Below are 13,788 nucleotides of genomic sequence, written 5' to 3' on the forward strand. Positions count from 1 at the left end.
GTTGTTTGCATGCCTGCAGGCGCGGTATATCGCTATCTGCCTACCTGTCAGGATTGACCATCTCTAGTGGGCAATCCACCTTGCACTGGTAAGATATGATAATCATGGTATTAAGCCTGGAAAAATGAATTACTTTGTTTTGTAAGGCATAAAATGTTGTATTGTTAATACTGCCTCTAACCAATAACAATTGAATGTTGCCCAACCACGGCACATTGATAGCAGCTTAATTTAGCTCAGAGGGTGTGACGTCATCAAGATTGACTCTACTTGGTTGCGCCACCTTCAGACGGTCAGCGCTCTCCGTTGTGCTGGCAAAGACGGTGAAAGTGGGCTTATCGATAGTTTCGCAGCTCTAGTTCTTGTAAAATTAAAATGCTGTAATTTACGGAATTTTTTTTGCACAGAATAACTGTAGTTGCCTCATCACGTAGCACGGCGCGTGGCAAATCGAAGTATCAGCTGTCCCCTCCCCCCGGTTTCAGGCAGGTTCAGGCCCCACGAGCGCGCTACACCATCCCCCACGACGCTTTCACCATTTTCGCACGCCCACACAAAGCACGCAGAACGTAAAGTAGAGTACGTGCGTACATAGGTCGAGTGGAAAGAATCGGAGCAGCAGCGCAGTCAGCAAGATGCAACAGAACGCGGCCAGCAACCCGTTTTCGATGGCCACCTACGTGGACCGGCCGCAGATGGGGCTGGATGTGGAATTCGGCGCCGATCCGGCCAGCGGGGCAGCCTTCTTCCAGACCGATGGCCGCAAGCACGATGACCTGAAACAGATGCTAGACAGCAACAAGGACGGCCTCAAGCTGGAGGCCATGAAGCGTATCATTGGCATGATTGCGCGTGGTCGCGACGCCAGCGACCTCTTTCCGGCCGTCGTCAAGAACGTCGTCTCGAAAAACATCGAAGTGAAGAAGCTCGTCTACGTCTACCTGGTGCGCTATGCCGAGGAGCAGCAGGACCTTGCCCTGCTCTCCATCTCCACATTCCAGCGTGCCCTTAAAGACCCCAATCAGCTGATCAGAGCCTCGGCCCTGCGAGTGCTCTCCTCCATTCGGGTCAGCATGATAGTGCCGATTGTGATGCTGGCCATACGCGACAGCGCCGCCGATCTGAGTCCGTATGTCCGCAAAACAGCTGCCCATGCCATACCAAAACTCTACTCCCTGGATGCCGATCAAAAGGACGAGCTGGTCATGGTGATCGAGAAGCTGCTCTCGGACCGCACCACGCTGGTGGTGGGGTCAGCGGTGATGGCCTTCGACGAGGTAAGCACAAGCTTCCCCAGTTCCTGCGTTACAGAGTAACGATGATTCTTCATCCGATTTCAGGTCTGTCCGGAACGCGTAGATCTCATACACAAGAACTATCGCAAGCTCTGCAATCTTCTGGTGGACGTGGACGAGTGGGGTCAGGTGATAATCATCAATATGCTCACCCGCTATGCCCGCACACAGTTCGTCGATCCTAATGCCGATGAGGAGCTGCTCGACGGGGCCAGCGAGGCGCCACACAATGAGAGATTCTACGACGAGTCATCCAACAACTCCAACTCTTCCAACAGCGATGAAGCCTCCAGTGATGACGAGAAGACCAAATCGCGCCCTGCAAACAGCAGCAGCAACAACGGAGGAACTCCCAGCTCCCCGAGCAGCAGCTATCACATCGATGTGGACCATCGTCTGCTGCTGCGCCAAACGAAGCCGCTGCTTCAATCGCGCAATGCCTCTGTGGTGATGGCCGTGGCTCAGCTCTACCATCACGTGGCCCCCCGCAACGAGGTGCAGTTGATAGCCAAGGCACTCATTCGTCTGCTGCGCTCCCACAAGGAGGTGCAGAGCGTGGTACTCAACTGCATCGCCTCGATGTCCACCAAGCGCAAGGCAATCTTTGAGCCCCATTTGAAGTCGTTCTTTGTGCGCACCAGCGATCCCACGCACCTCAAGCTCCTCAAGCTGGACATACTGACCAATCTGGCGTCGGCGTCCAGCATCTCCCTGATCCTACGCGAATTCCAGACGTACATCTCTAGCAGCGACCGCTCCTTTGTGGCTGCCACCATACAGGCCATCGGCCGTTGTGCGGCTAGCATTAAGGAGGTAACCGAGACATGTCTCAGCGGCCTGGTGCATCTGCTATCCAATCACGATGGTGAGTACACAGCACAGCACATCACAGATCAGAGCTAATCTCTAATCAAATAACATCCCCCTTTGCAGAGCATGTGGTTGCCGAGAGTGTGGTGGTAATCAAGCGACTGCTGCAGACAAAGGCCGCCGAACACTTTGAGATTATCACACAAATGGCCAAGCTGATCGATTACATCAATGTGCCTGCGGCAAGGGCCGCCATCATTTGGCTGATTGGCGAATACAACGAAAAGGTACCGCTGATTGCGCCTGATGTGCTGCGCAAGATGGCCAAGTCGTTTGTGGACGAGCAGGATGTGGTCAAGCTGCAGGTGTTAAATCTGGGCGTGAAGCTCTATCTGACCAATCCGCAGCAGACGTCGCTGCTGTGCCAGTACGTCTTTACGCTGGCCCGCTACGATAACAACTACGATGTGCGCGATCGGGCCCGTTTCCTGCGCCAGTTCATCTTCCCGGCCAACGGCGCCAGCACCGTTCTCACGCAGAGCGCCCGCCAGGTTTTTCTGGCCAGCAAGCCGGCCCCCGTGCCGGAGAGCAAGTACCGTGATACCAACAACTTTCAGCTGGGCTCGCTCTCACACTATCTGAATATGCCGGCCACTGGATACAAGGAGCTGCCTACGTTCCCTGCCCTGGCGCCCGACTCGAGTGTGCGCAACATCCCTGGCTTTGTGCAGGAGAAGCTGCCCAACGAGAGTTCCCCGCTTTCGCACTCCAAGTCCGCCTCGGGCGGTAGCTCTCAGGGCGGCAGCAAAGAACCGCGCGAGAAGGGCTTCCTTTCCGAGTCGGAGGACAAGTCCTCGGCATATTCCGAGTCCAGTAGCGGTAGCGGCACTAGTGACAGTGCCTCCAACAGCGAGGAAAGCGAAAGCAGCGACGAGGAACAGCAGCAGAAGCCTAAGCCGAAGCCGAAACTGGTCAACAGTGAGCCCAAAAAGACGACAGCCGTGGAAAAGGAGTCGACAATGCTGATCGATGCAGGCAACAATGAAGTGGACCCCATTACCACGACGACCAGCAACAACATGAATATTAACAACAGAAGTGCTGCTGGCGATTCAGGAACCTCGGACAGCGGGGAATCCTCATCGTACAGCGGCAGCAGCAGCGGCAGCGATACGGGCAGCGAAAATGAACAGGAAGAGCCCAAGAAGGAGGAGAAGCAGCAGCAGGAGCAGCAACCATCGAAGGCGACTCTAGAGACAACAACAGCTGCCAAGCAGCAAAAAAGCAATCTGGATTTGTTACTCGATCTAGATGACATTCCGCCCATTGGTCCCGTGATGACGCCCTCGCTGGGTGGCTTCCTGACGCCGGGTAATCATATCAAAGCAAAATGTATCAAATTGAACTAGGTTCCTAATTGATTCGCATTCTCCCTTATAGGTACCCCCTTGATCGGCGGCCAGGCTGCCCCTTTGCAGCCGCAGCATGCCCGTAATCGGATCGAGTTGGTCGGACCGTCGCACATCGAGTTCAAGCACAAGGAGCTACTCAACAAGGTGAGCGGCCATGGTCTGCAGTTGGCCTACCGCTTTACGCGTGCCCCCCACCTGTACTCCTCGAGCATGTGCTCCATTGAGTTGCAGTTCCACAATCGCGGCGAGAAGGAGATCGCCAGCATCCGCCTGGGCCAGCAGACGCTGCCAGCGGGTATGCAGCTTAACGAATTTAATCCCGTGACGATGCTGCAGCCGCAGCAAATGGCCAGTGGCATCCTGGGTGTGGACTTCAATGATTCCACCCATGCCATTGACTTGGAGCTGCTGTCCAGCGCTGGCAGCTCGCGGGTTCAGCTGAAGCCGCCGGTGGGAGAACTGGTGAGGGCCGTCCAGATTGGGGAGAGCTGCCATCGCGAGGAGCGCGCCAAGCTGCGGGGCATGAACGAGCATCAGTGCGAGCTGCGCGGCATGCAGCGGGAGATGGTCGATGTGGCAGCGCTGAAGCAAAAAGTCTTCGAGTGCATCAATGTGGCCCACACGCACAGCTCGCCCACCGCCCAAGTGCACTGCTTTGCGGGCCAGACGCTCAGCTCGAAGAGCCTCGTCCTGCTCACCCTCCAATGGCAGACGGACGAGGCCCTCACACTGCTGGTCAACTGCGAGAAGATGGTCATCGGCTCCATGGTGCTCAACGAGCTCCGAAACGCGCTCCAGCTTAGCTTTGCCATGTGAGCAGCAGCGTCTAGCACTAGAATGAGCGAGACGGCGATAAGAAAGCGCGCCCAGAAGGGCAATCGAGAACAAATGATGAAAGCCTCTCACAACGTAAATCTAAGCATTCAAATAGCTATATATATACACATAAATCATGACGATGATTCTATTGCTTTTACTATTCCTATATACAAAAAAAAAAAACAAAAAAATGCAACTACAGCAAGTTCCATACTCCTCCAATTGCTGCCCCAGGTACCAGCTCCTCTTCCCTAGATAGATATGCGAGTGTGTGTACTATTTTGCTGTATGATTCTGTATATGTATGTATGTATGTCGCATGTGTCTCTGCACTATATATATTTGTACTATATACACGTGTATATACATATATGGTTATATCCGTATATGGGATACACTTTTACTTGGATAGTACTATCGTACCCGTACTCGTAACTCGTGTTTGATGTTGTAAATCTGTTGCCTTCGTGCTCTATGCGGCCTTCTTCAAAACGTAGCAAAGACAAACGAATATCGAATCTATATATATATTATTCATACTATTATTATATACAGCGCAAAAACTGAATGATATGAAATGAAATGAAAAACGTAATGAAAGAGTAATAAAAAATATACCAAATGTTAACGCATTCATCTGTCTGAGAAACAAAACATATGTACATATGTACATACATACATATGTATGTGCAAACAAGTAATGTGATCGGATTAAGTAAATTCCCTGCCTTGGTCTGGGAGTGTGAGTATGGCCCCATCACAAAAGAGTATTGTATCAAGAAAGTTATTATTTTCTAGGCCAGCGGTGGGCAGTCTTGCCGCTTTGGTAGCAGTCCAACAACAGAAATACCTTTATTAGTGAAACTTGAGTTGAGCAGCAATGTCATGCACACGACATGTATTTTACGTTTTTAAAGACTGAAAGATTTTGAATTTTATTAGAGAACTGTTGGGAGTATTATCAATATTTTATTATATCTTAACTGTCTTTATACATTATTGGGTTTCATATTAAAAATTCGCAGAACATTAATCATCCTTATTATCGTATTAAAGTACATTCAACGATTGACAATGAAATAGAAAAACTTAAAAATTGTAGGAACAATTTATTTGCGCTTGCGCGCGGTCTTCTTGACCAGAGCCTGGGGCGTTGAGGTGGCCTGGGCCACCAGCATATTGTCCAATAGATCTTTGTCCACATCAGGAAGACTCTTGCCTTCCATCTGCTTGACAGCTTTCACGCTCACTGCCTCACCCTTTGCCCTTTTTTGTATGGGCTTCTTTAGTTTTATGTTAATTTTAACGCTGCCCTTTCCTTTTCCCTTTCCCTTGCTAGTCTCTGGCGCTTCGGCAGCGTCATCATCATCATCAAATACCAATTTAGTCATTATTTTCTTAAGAGGCTTTTCAGATGGACCTGCCATTTCCACTTCCATAGCGGCCAGAACTGCAGCACCAGCGGCTGCTTTGCTCGATGTGGAAGCCACAGCGGCAACAGCACCCTCGTCCGTCTTCAATTTCTTTCTGGGCTGCAGGAGAGAAGGGGTGGAGAGAAGATTGTACATAGAAGATCATAGGGGAGAGGATTGTTTCTACTTACTTGATTAGTTTTTCTTTCTGAAGGCTTCGCAGGCTTTTCCTTCGCAGGCTTTTCCTTTCCTGGTTTAGCTTTGGGTTTCGGCTTAGCCTTTGCTTTATTCTCTTCGGCCGCCACCGCTTTCTTTGGTTTGGGCTTCACCTTCTTGGACGTAGCCTTGGCTTCTTCCTTGGCCTTGGCTTTCTCCTCTGCTTTCTTGGCCCGTTCCTGGGCCTTCTGCTCCGCCTTGGCCTTATTGGCTTTCATTTTTTGCATAGCTTTTCGTTCATTTTTCGTGGTTTCGGAAAGCTTGAATGAAAGTTTATTCTGCACCACTTGACCGCTGATCACGCTCTGCTTGAGCACCTTGTGCACCAGCAAAATTAAGCGTCGCTCGTTCTCCACCTTGTGGCCATTGCTCTTGAGGTACTTGACAATGGCCCGAACCGATGATCCACTTCTACTGTTCAGTGCTTGCAGTGCATCCAGTGCCATCGAGAGAACAGTGTCCTTACGCTTACGCGCCCGTCCGTCCTCAGGGGGCGGAGTGGGATATATAGGCGGGAATGCAGTATCCTCTTCGGAATCTGACATAGAATTCTCCTCCTCCTTGGAGGGCCCATTCACTGCCGGAGCTTTTGTCACTTCTACGGCTCCTTCTTCATCGTCTGTTTGCTCAGCATCTTCTTCATCGTCTGTTTGCTCAACATCTTCTTCATCGTCGGTTTGCACTGTTTTCTTCTGCACATCTGCAGGGCCTTCATCACTTTCGGACCCGAACACCGACCCCTCTGATTGGGACTCATTTCGTTCGGGAATTTCGTTTTCACTTTCTTCAGCCGTACTATTCATCTTGCTACAAATTTGTTTAACAATTACAATAATTTTACAGAGCACAAAATACACAAGACGTGGCGAACACTCAATTTATTGCGCAGTAATGCCAATGTCATACGGTAAAATCGACATATGTACATACATATGTATAATGCAATGGATAGACCAAAGAATACGACAAACTGGCAAAATGGTAGTCACAAAATGTGAGCACTCCAATAGTGCCAGAGATCCCAAAGCCAGAGAACGACAACTCTGAGAGGGAGAGTAACATTCTGCTTTCTTACTCGCTCTTCTTATTAGAAGTAGTTGATGCCTGGGCTTTACAGCGAGCTTTAACTGTAACTGTTCTCTGACTAAACAAGTGAAGTTCAATCTAAGCACTTAGGACATTGAAGGTCGATAGATCGGCCAGCAATTCAAACGCCGATTTCAGCAAAACCTGATATAATATTTCTATGCGATTAATTTTAGAATATTGTGAATTGTGCATTTCATAAAAATGGTTTTGATTTTACCTCCATATATTTTATATATTTTTATACCCGGTACTCGAAGAGTATAGGGGTATATTAGGTTTGTGGTTAAAGTGGATGTGGATGTGTGTAAAACCCAGCAGGAAGCTTTTTCGACACCATAGAGTAAATATATTCTTGATCAGCGTCATTGTCTGTCTCTCCGTCTGTTTTTCCGTCTTGTTTGACGCCTAGTTCTTAGAGACCATAGAGCTAGAGCAACAAAATGTTGTATCCAAAAGACGAAAATCAGTGGCATCCACAATAATCATAGAGAATGGCCTTATCTAGCATTTTGCCGAATCTGAATCTGAGCGGATTAATTTTATAGTCAGAAGGAATATTTGAAATTGCAGTGCCTACGCAACGCGTTCTCTCTCTCTTTCACACTCTACCTCGTTCAGTGCGAGTGAGTGAGATAAAACGGGAGGTAAAAAGAGACAAATGTTAAAAAATAATTTAAAGAAAATTAAAAATACATAAAATCTAAAATATAAAAAATCTCCCCAACGGTTCTACCCATTTATATAAAAGAAATGTTTGGCAATAAATCAATTTGTGCGAACACCGATACCAAGTGACGTATAAAATATGTTGTGTAAATAATATCAATCATAAGCTGACACATGATATGAAACTTATTTTTGACTGTTTTTCTTAAATATTTTGTAGTTAAGTAAATGGTATTGCATTTGGTAACCGTACAAATCAAAAATATATATAAAAAACCAAATTTTATGCTAATCATTAAATGAGTTAAGTTTTAAGAATCTAAAAAATGTTTATATATATAAATAGTTTATATAATAAATATAAATAAAATAAATATTTTTACTGATTTTTATTTTTTGACCTCAGTGGACCTTTCAGTGAAAATGGCTATATGTATTTTTATTTTGTCTTATGCATCATTGATAGAATACAAAATTGGCTTTAGTTTTCAATTATTTTGATGTTTATTCACGCTTGTTCTTTGTTGCTTTCTCCACTCACCAAACAGAATAGAATATAATTTAATATAAGAAGGCGGCAGGGCGTTGCATGCAGTTGCTGCTGTTCGTTCAAACGAAATTCATTAATCCGGTTGGGTCTTCATACATAGTAGTAGATCATGGATCATAGATACGTCGGGGGATAGTAGTGCATAAATAACAAATTTTTCAAATCCTACGCTTCTTTCTCTGCCTGTGTCCGTGTGTGGGTTGGCCCGGGGGTCCGGATATATCCGGATCTCCGGCTGTGGGAGTGTGTCTGCGTTCAGTGTCTTAAGTTGGGAATTCTGCACAATTAAAAAGCTCAATTTCATGCTTATCATATAAACGATTTTGGTTTTGGTCGCTAGGTAAGTTTAGTTTAGTTTTGTTTGGATTTGGAATTGCTACTGCACTTAAAAATCCCATTGATTCAAGTAGTACGAGTAGGTATTAGTAGTTGTAGTTGAGTTGAAGTGTTACGAGTAGAGGCTAGGCTAGGTTAGGTTCGGGTTCGGTTAGACTAGGCTTTTAGGCTTTTTTTTTTTGCTTTTGCTTTTGTTTTTGCACCCAAGTAAAGGGTTCAACGGATTGAAAATTGAAAGTTCGAAAACGATGAGTGAGTGATCAATGAGCGGGGAAGCTTCTAGTATGTTATCTAGTGTATTGTATGTATGTATTATGTAGTTCCTTATGATGCGGGAAATGGTGTGCATATATGGAGGGTTTAGGGGGCTATACTGGTAAGACAATGAGTAATAGTATGGTGTGCCATATGAGTAGATCTTTTTGGGTGGTAGATAGTATGGATATATAGGTTTTATATATATGTATATGTATGTGGGTATGTCGTATGTATTGTATTCCGGGGATTGTATAGTCTCGACCAGGCATAGAGCGTTTTTGTATACAATATAGTGTGGTATTATCGTTCTTTCCTCGTATGGAATCGTACTCGTATAATATCATATGCCGAGCCTTCAATTTGCTTTGCTTCATATAAAACTAGTTTGTTTTTTATTTTATTTTTTGTGTGGTTTTTTTTCTCTTTTAAATGTATATGTATGTATATGTATATGCCATGTATATGTATATATTGATTTATGTGTGTATGTCTAAGGATGATTTTCAATCACTTATTGTTACGTACGGTGTTTGGTATAACATGCTTTTTTGCTTGGACTAGCCGGACGAGATGGCCCGCAACTCTCGCCCTCTTCTGTTCGTTTTTCGTTCAATTTCGTTTCTACCGGTTTCGTATTCGTTAGTCGTATTCATCTTTATCCGTCTTCCGCTCTTTCTCTTGTCCTCTCTGTTTACTGTTTTTTTACTGTTTTACTGTTACATTAACATATCTGAAGCATATTTCATTTTATTGTGTGTTTGTTTCGGTTTATCTTTCAAGGGTCTAAGGGTGTAAGGGATTGTTTAGTTTTTCTATTAACGAGGAACGAAATTGCAGCGATTTGCAAGCGAAGCTTTTGCGGATGGTTGGAGGGAGAGGCGGTTCAAAACGGGGGGCCTAAAACGGACGGATTGGTACCGTTAGTGCGGTTAACCGTTCGATGCCTGCTGCTGTTGGTGCATTTCATACATACATATACATATGTATCGTTAGATTTGTTTTTCTTTTTTTCATTCATTCGTTCAGTTATCGCTATGCATAAGTATTCGACTGAGGTGCGGCTGCATTCCCGCTCAGAATCAGAGAATCGAGAGATCAGTTTTGGTTGGGTTGGTTGGGTGGGTGGGGGATGGGATGGGATGTGTGTGCACAGTCTACTCCGCTGTGACGTCAATTCCGTTCACCTTTCTGTTTGCGTCACCTCAATGCCCTTAAGTTCAATGCCCTGTGCCTGCTGTTGTTGGGTGTTTGTGTTTCGATTTTTTGATTACGCCATTATTATTCAGTTATATATGCAGTATATATACCTATATATTATATACTTGTGTGTGTGTGTTTGTATGTGTGTGGCTGTGTGTGTCTGTCTGTATGGCCCGATAGCTAAAGCATTTAATGTGTTTTTATCGACTCTGCTTAGTGGATTTAACTGCAGCTTCGTCTAAGGCCGGCAGGCAATGCTCTCCCCGTGCTTAGAGTTTCTTATACCAATATAGATAGTGTTCGCCGTCCTCGACCATTAGCTCATCGACACCTACGACACACAGAAGAAGAAGCCATGTAACAGAAGGGAAACAGGACATCATTCAAAGCTCCACACTTACCAACAGGCGCAATAAGCTGATTCCCAGGCGTATTGTTGGGATCGGGTAGTTCGGGCAATCGGTAGAGCAGCCAGTAGTGGTACCTAGTAGGGATCGGATCGGGACATTCGCTTATACGTACAGACTGCTTGAGGCCATAGTGGAGCTACCACCCATACTCACCCTCGCGGCTCCTCCTTCTTGCCATACAGGGTGTGCACGTAGTGGCCATTGGGCCATTCGCGCGCCTCGAAGATGAATCTGTGTCAATCGAACAGCAATAAGAACTTAAGTGCATCATTCGTCATCGGTCTTTCGGGAGCGCACTCACCTGGGATCCATTTCGGCCGCCTGGGTCATGGCCTTGAAGAAGCTCGTGTTCTTCGGCGAGACCAGGGATAGGGAGAAGGCCTCGCTCACATTGGAGCCCACCCAGAGCGTGTAGGTGTAGGAAATGTTCTTCGCGTCTGACTCCTCTGCCGAAGAGCTCAGGCCAAATGGTACCGCCAGCTTCGGCTCACCGTTCTCTGTGTGGCGAAAGGGAGACCGGAAGAGCTTAAGTGGAGGCGAGTCCTCAATGGGGAGGAACCTTACCCGTTGGATCGCTGCTCTCCCGTATCACATGATCGCACTGGAGGGCGCGCACGGCGCCGAGGCCCTTCCAGCCCAGGGCCAGAATAATGTCTGCGGTGAGGCCGACACCGATGTCCGGCTCCTGACCATCTTGGAGCGGCTCCTCGCTCCAGCCGCCGTCGGCCCGCTGTCGGCTGAGAATGTAGCGCGAGGCGGCCGTGCGGTTCCAGTGCCCGGCCGGATCGTACTCCAGGTCCTGCAGCGCCTGCATGGCCAGGGCCGTGCTGCGCAACGATCCGAAGCTACCGCGCTGGTCCTGCAGGCTGGCCAGGCCGCGGGCGGGCCGGCGGACAAAGTGCTGGAGATGGCGATGGCGGTGATCGGTGACGATGCACCGCAGGGCCAGTATGACCATGGCAATGGCGTCCACGCTCTGGTCCGTCACACCGCTTGCGATGTCCAGGAGGCGACGTATCTGCCGCTTCCGCACATGCGCCGCCGAACTGCAGGCGGACAGTGTCGTCAGGGCGAACTCGATGTCCTGGGCCGGCTCATGGTGCTGCAGTGTGGCAACCAGATCGTGGCCGTGGAAGTGCTTGGGGTCCTTGCACAGCGACCCGAGCGCCAGCACATAGCGCGCCAGCTTGTCCAGATTGAGGGGTTTGGGTAGCGTGTGGTGGCGGTCCAGCATCGCCAGTATCTCGATTTCCATTTCCTTCACGGACAGCGTGTCCTCCAGCTCTTGGATCACCTGCATGTGACCATCGGCACTCTCGTTGGGGTCCCGGCCGCCAGACAGCTCCTTGGCCAGGATCACCACATGGGTGTCGTTGCCCCAGCCGTAGTCCGAGGCCCGCTTCTCCTTTAGCCAGTCCAGCGCTCGCAGTATAGCTTCCTGTTCGCCCTTGGTGGGACTCGCTGAGCCGATGATCTCGTGCTGGTGAGGATCAGCGCCTCCTCCACCTGTGCCGTTGGAGCCGGATCCAGGGCCAGCCGTTGGTGGGGCCAACCCCTGTCCCAGGGGTGTGGCCTCCTGTTGATCCTGATGGGCAGTGGCCGTTGTGGTTGTGGCCACGCTTTGGTTGCTGTTCGCGTGGGAGTTGCTGTTGCTGTTATCGTTGTTGGTCTGTTCATCGCTGGAATCGTTGTTGCTGTTGCTGCTGCTCACCGTGAGATTATCAAAGTCCGTGGTTATCATGGCCGCCGCCGTACTGGAGCTGGCCGTGACAGCTGGAGCAGCCGCAGCAGCGGTGGAGGCAACTCCGGAGGCGGCAGTGACCACGGCACCATCAGAGGCTGGGGCAGGGGCAGGCACCGCTGCTAAAGTCACATTCTCCAGCGTCAGCGTCGACAGCGGCAGGCAGCCCACAAAGAAAAACAAAAGGAGTAAGAGCAGCAGCAGTGGAGGCGACGACATCTTGCTTGTGGGAGGTGGAGGGGTCTGCAAAGGAATAGAGGAGTAGTTCCACTTGTTATTCTTGTGCTCTCTTTTTTCAGAGAGGAGATGCGGAGGAGCTAAGGGTGCAGCGGGCAGACAGTGGAGAGGCGTTGCCTTGAACTCAATTTACAGCACGTTGCGACTCACACGTCATGCAATTTATCGATAATCGCGAACAGCGATCGATATGCAGGACATGGCACAAAGGCATCACAATCACATCAGCACCACAGTCACTCACTCACCCACTGGGCTCACCCTCAGCTACCTTACACCTTGCCACTGCTCCCTGCCATCCTTCAATCACCATCCACCACCCATCCAACCATCCATCCAACCATCCATCCATCCACCCATCACTTAGTCATCAAATTAAATAAATGCAAAGACTAGACAAAGTCCTTCATTTCATTCTTGTTGCTGTTGCTGTTGTGTTGTTCGTGTTGCTGTGTGCGTTGGGTGGTTGGGTGGTGGTTGAACTGTTCTGGGTGGCTCTGCGGTAGTGGTTCGGGTGCGGGTGCGCGTGCGGGTGCGGCAGCAATGCCATTCAATTGCCTCTGACAATAAAAGTTGAACAAAACAGCAGGCTTACATAATAATACAATAACAACAATCGCGGGGCGAGGGGGCTGCGATTGGCGACTGTCGACAACACCACGTCTACTTTCCTTTCGGACCGGACGAGCCTCGAACGAAATCGCTATCGCTATCGCAATCGCCTCAAGTCCAGCCTGGAGAGTATTATCCTTTAGGTTCCAGCTGCTGGGATGCTGGGGCACACTTCCTAGTTGCAATCTCAGGTTTTTGTTTCCCTGCACCCTTTTGCCTTGGGGGGAAGCCCTTCCCTGCCCTGTTCTGCCTGCCTGTGAGTGTCCCTTTTTTCTTTCTTTGTTCTCGAGCTTTTGCCAATTACACTTTTGGTTTTTATGATTTTTGTGGGGACGTTTTGGGGGGGCTGGCCAGCAGCTGTCTCACTCGCGTCGTGTCTAGCACTCGATTGGTATTTGGCGAATGGGACTTTTTCTCGCTTTCTTCTGTTTGGAATTCAATAATTTTCCGAGCTGAGGAATCGACAACGAAAACGTGACTGTGCGCGCAGCGTTGCCACTGTGCTGTCGGACAGGTGCAAGTGCAAGGATGTGCCGACCAGCTGGTAGCCTTGTCCGAAGGAGAACGAAATGAAATTCAAAATTACAACCGTCTCTATGTAAAGTATGTTAGCTCCACCTATCGTAATTTATGGGAAATTTTTGTAAAGAGGGAAGGGCTGTCACCCTCATTCGATTTACATACTTCGCGCCCAACTTCCTCTTCAAATAAGAAGAGTAGTCCAT

At 48.6% G+C, this 13,788-nt stretch overlaps 3 protein-coding genes across 3 annotated transcripts; 1 reads left to right on the forward strand and 2 right to left on the reverse strand.

Moving 5' to 3' along the window:
- The first annotated feature begins 386 nt into the window (after window positions 1–386).
- On the forward strand, window positions 387–4,421 carry LOC6596916 (AP-3 complex subunit beta-2). The gene is made up of 4 exons (XM_002021810.2): window positions 387–1,277; window positions 1,341–2,160; window positions 2,229–3,476; window positions 3,546–4,421. The coding sequence occupies exons 1-4, from the start codon at window positions 636–638 to the stop codon at window positions 4,331–4,333; spliced, it is 3,498 nt and encodes a 1,165-aa protein (XP_002021846.1). The 5' UTR covers window positions 387–635; the 3' UTR covers window positions 4,334–4,421.
- Window positions 4,422–5,292: 871 nt separating this feature from the next.
- LOC6596917 (histone H1E) lies at window positions 5,293–6,797 on the reverse strand. The gene is made up of 2 exons (XM_026989699.1): window positions 5,940–6,797; window positions 5,293–5,868 (listed from the first exon to the last, which is right to left on the reverse strand). Exons 1-2 carry the CDS (start codon window positions 6,765–6,767, stop codon window positions 5,446–5,448), a joined length of 1,251 nt encoding a protein of 416 aa, XP_026845500.1. The 5' UTR covers window positions 6,768–6,797; the 3' UTR covers window positions 5,293–5,445.
- A 2,508-nt stretch (window positions 6,798–9,305) lies between these two features.
- LOC113566041 (uncharacterized protein CG3556) lies at window positions 9,306–13,512 on the reverse strand. The gene is made up of 6 exons (XM_026989851.1): window positions 13,047–13,512; window positions 11,038–12,457; window positions 10,775–10,970; window positions 10,627–10,704; window positions 10,465–10,547; window positions 9,306–10,394 (listed from the first exon to the last, which is right to left on the reverse strand). The coding sequence occupies exons 2-6, from the start codon at window positions 12,431–12,433 to the stop codon at window positions 10,333–10,335; spliced, it is 1,815 nt and encodes a 604-aa protein (XP_026845652.1). The 5' UTR covers window positions 12,434–12,457; window positions 13,047–13,512; the 3' UTR covers window positions 9,306–10,332.
- Window positions 13,513–13,788: the final 276 nt, after the last annotated feature.

This window comes from Drosophila persimilis, unplaced genomic scaffold (genome assembly GCF_003286085.1).
Source record: "Drosophila persimilis strain 14011-0111.01,24,50 unplaced genomic scaffold, DperRS2 tig00000431-arrow-pilon, whole genome shotgun sequence".
NCBI classification, from domain to species: Eukaryota; Metazoa; Arthropoda; class Insecta; order Diptera; family Drosophilidae; genus Drosophila; species Drosophila persimilis.

What these genes read in the sequence shown, in the direction of transcription:
- LOC6596916 (XM_002021810.2), top strand. Translation starts at nt 636, where the DNA reads ATGCAACAGAACGCGGCCAGCAACCCGTTTTCGATGGCCACCTACGTG. An exon ending in CGGTGATGGCCTTCGACGAG is followed by an intron (nt 1,278 to 1,340) that starts GTAAGCACAAGC and finishes ATCCGATTTCAG; the next exon opens with GTCTGTCCGGAACGCGTAGA. An exon ending in TCTGCTATCCAATCACGATG is followed by an intron (nt 2,161 to 2,228) that starts GTGAGTACACAG and finishes CCCCCTTTGCAG; the next exon opens with AGCATGTGGTTGCCGAGAGT.
- LOC6596917 (XM_026989699.1), bottom strand. Translation starts at nt 6,767, where the DNA reads ATGAATAGTACGGCTGAAGAAAGTGAAAACGAAATTCCCGAACGAAAT. An exon ending in CAGAAAGAAAAACTAATCAA is followed by an intron (nt 5,869 to 5,939) that starts GTAAGTAGAAAC and finishes TCTCTCCTGCAG; the next exon opens with CCCAGAAAGAAATTGAAGAC.
- LOC113566041 (XM_026989851.1), bottom strand. Translation starts at nt 12,433, where the DNA reads ATGTCGTCGCCTCCACTGCTGCTGCTCTTACTCCTTTTGTTTTTCTTT. An exon ending in GGAGAGCAGCGATCCAACGG is followed by an intron (nt 10,971 to 11,037) that starts GTAAGGTTCCTC and finishes TTCGCCACACAG; the next exon opens with AGAACGGTGAGCCGAAGCTG. An exon ending in TCAGCTTATTGCGCCTGTTG is followed by an intron (nt 10,395 to 10,464) that starts GTAAGTGTGGAG and finishes TGTGTGTCGTAG; the next exon opens with GTGTCGATGAGCTAATGGTC.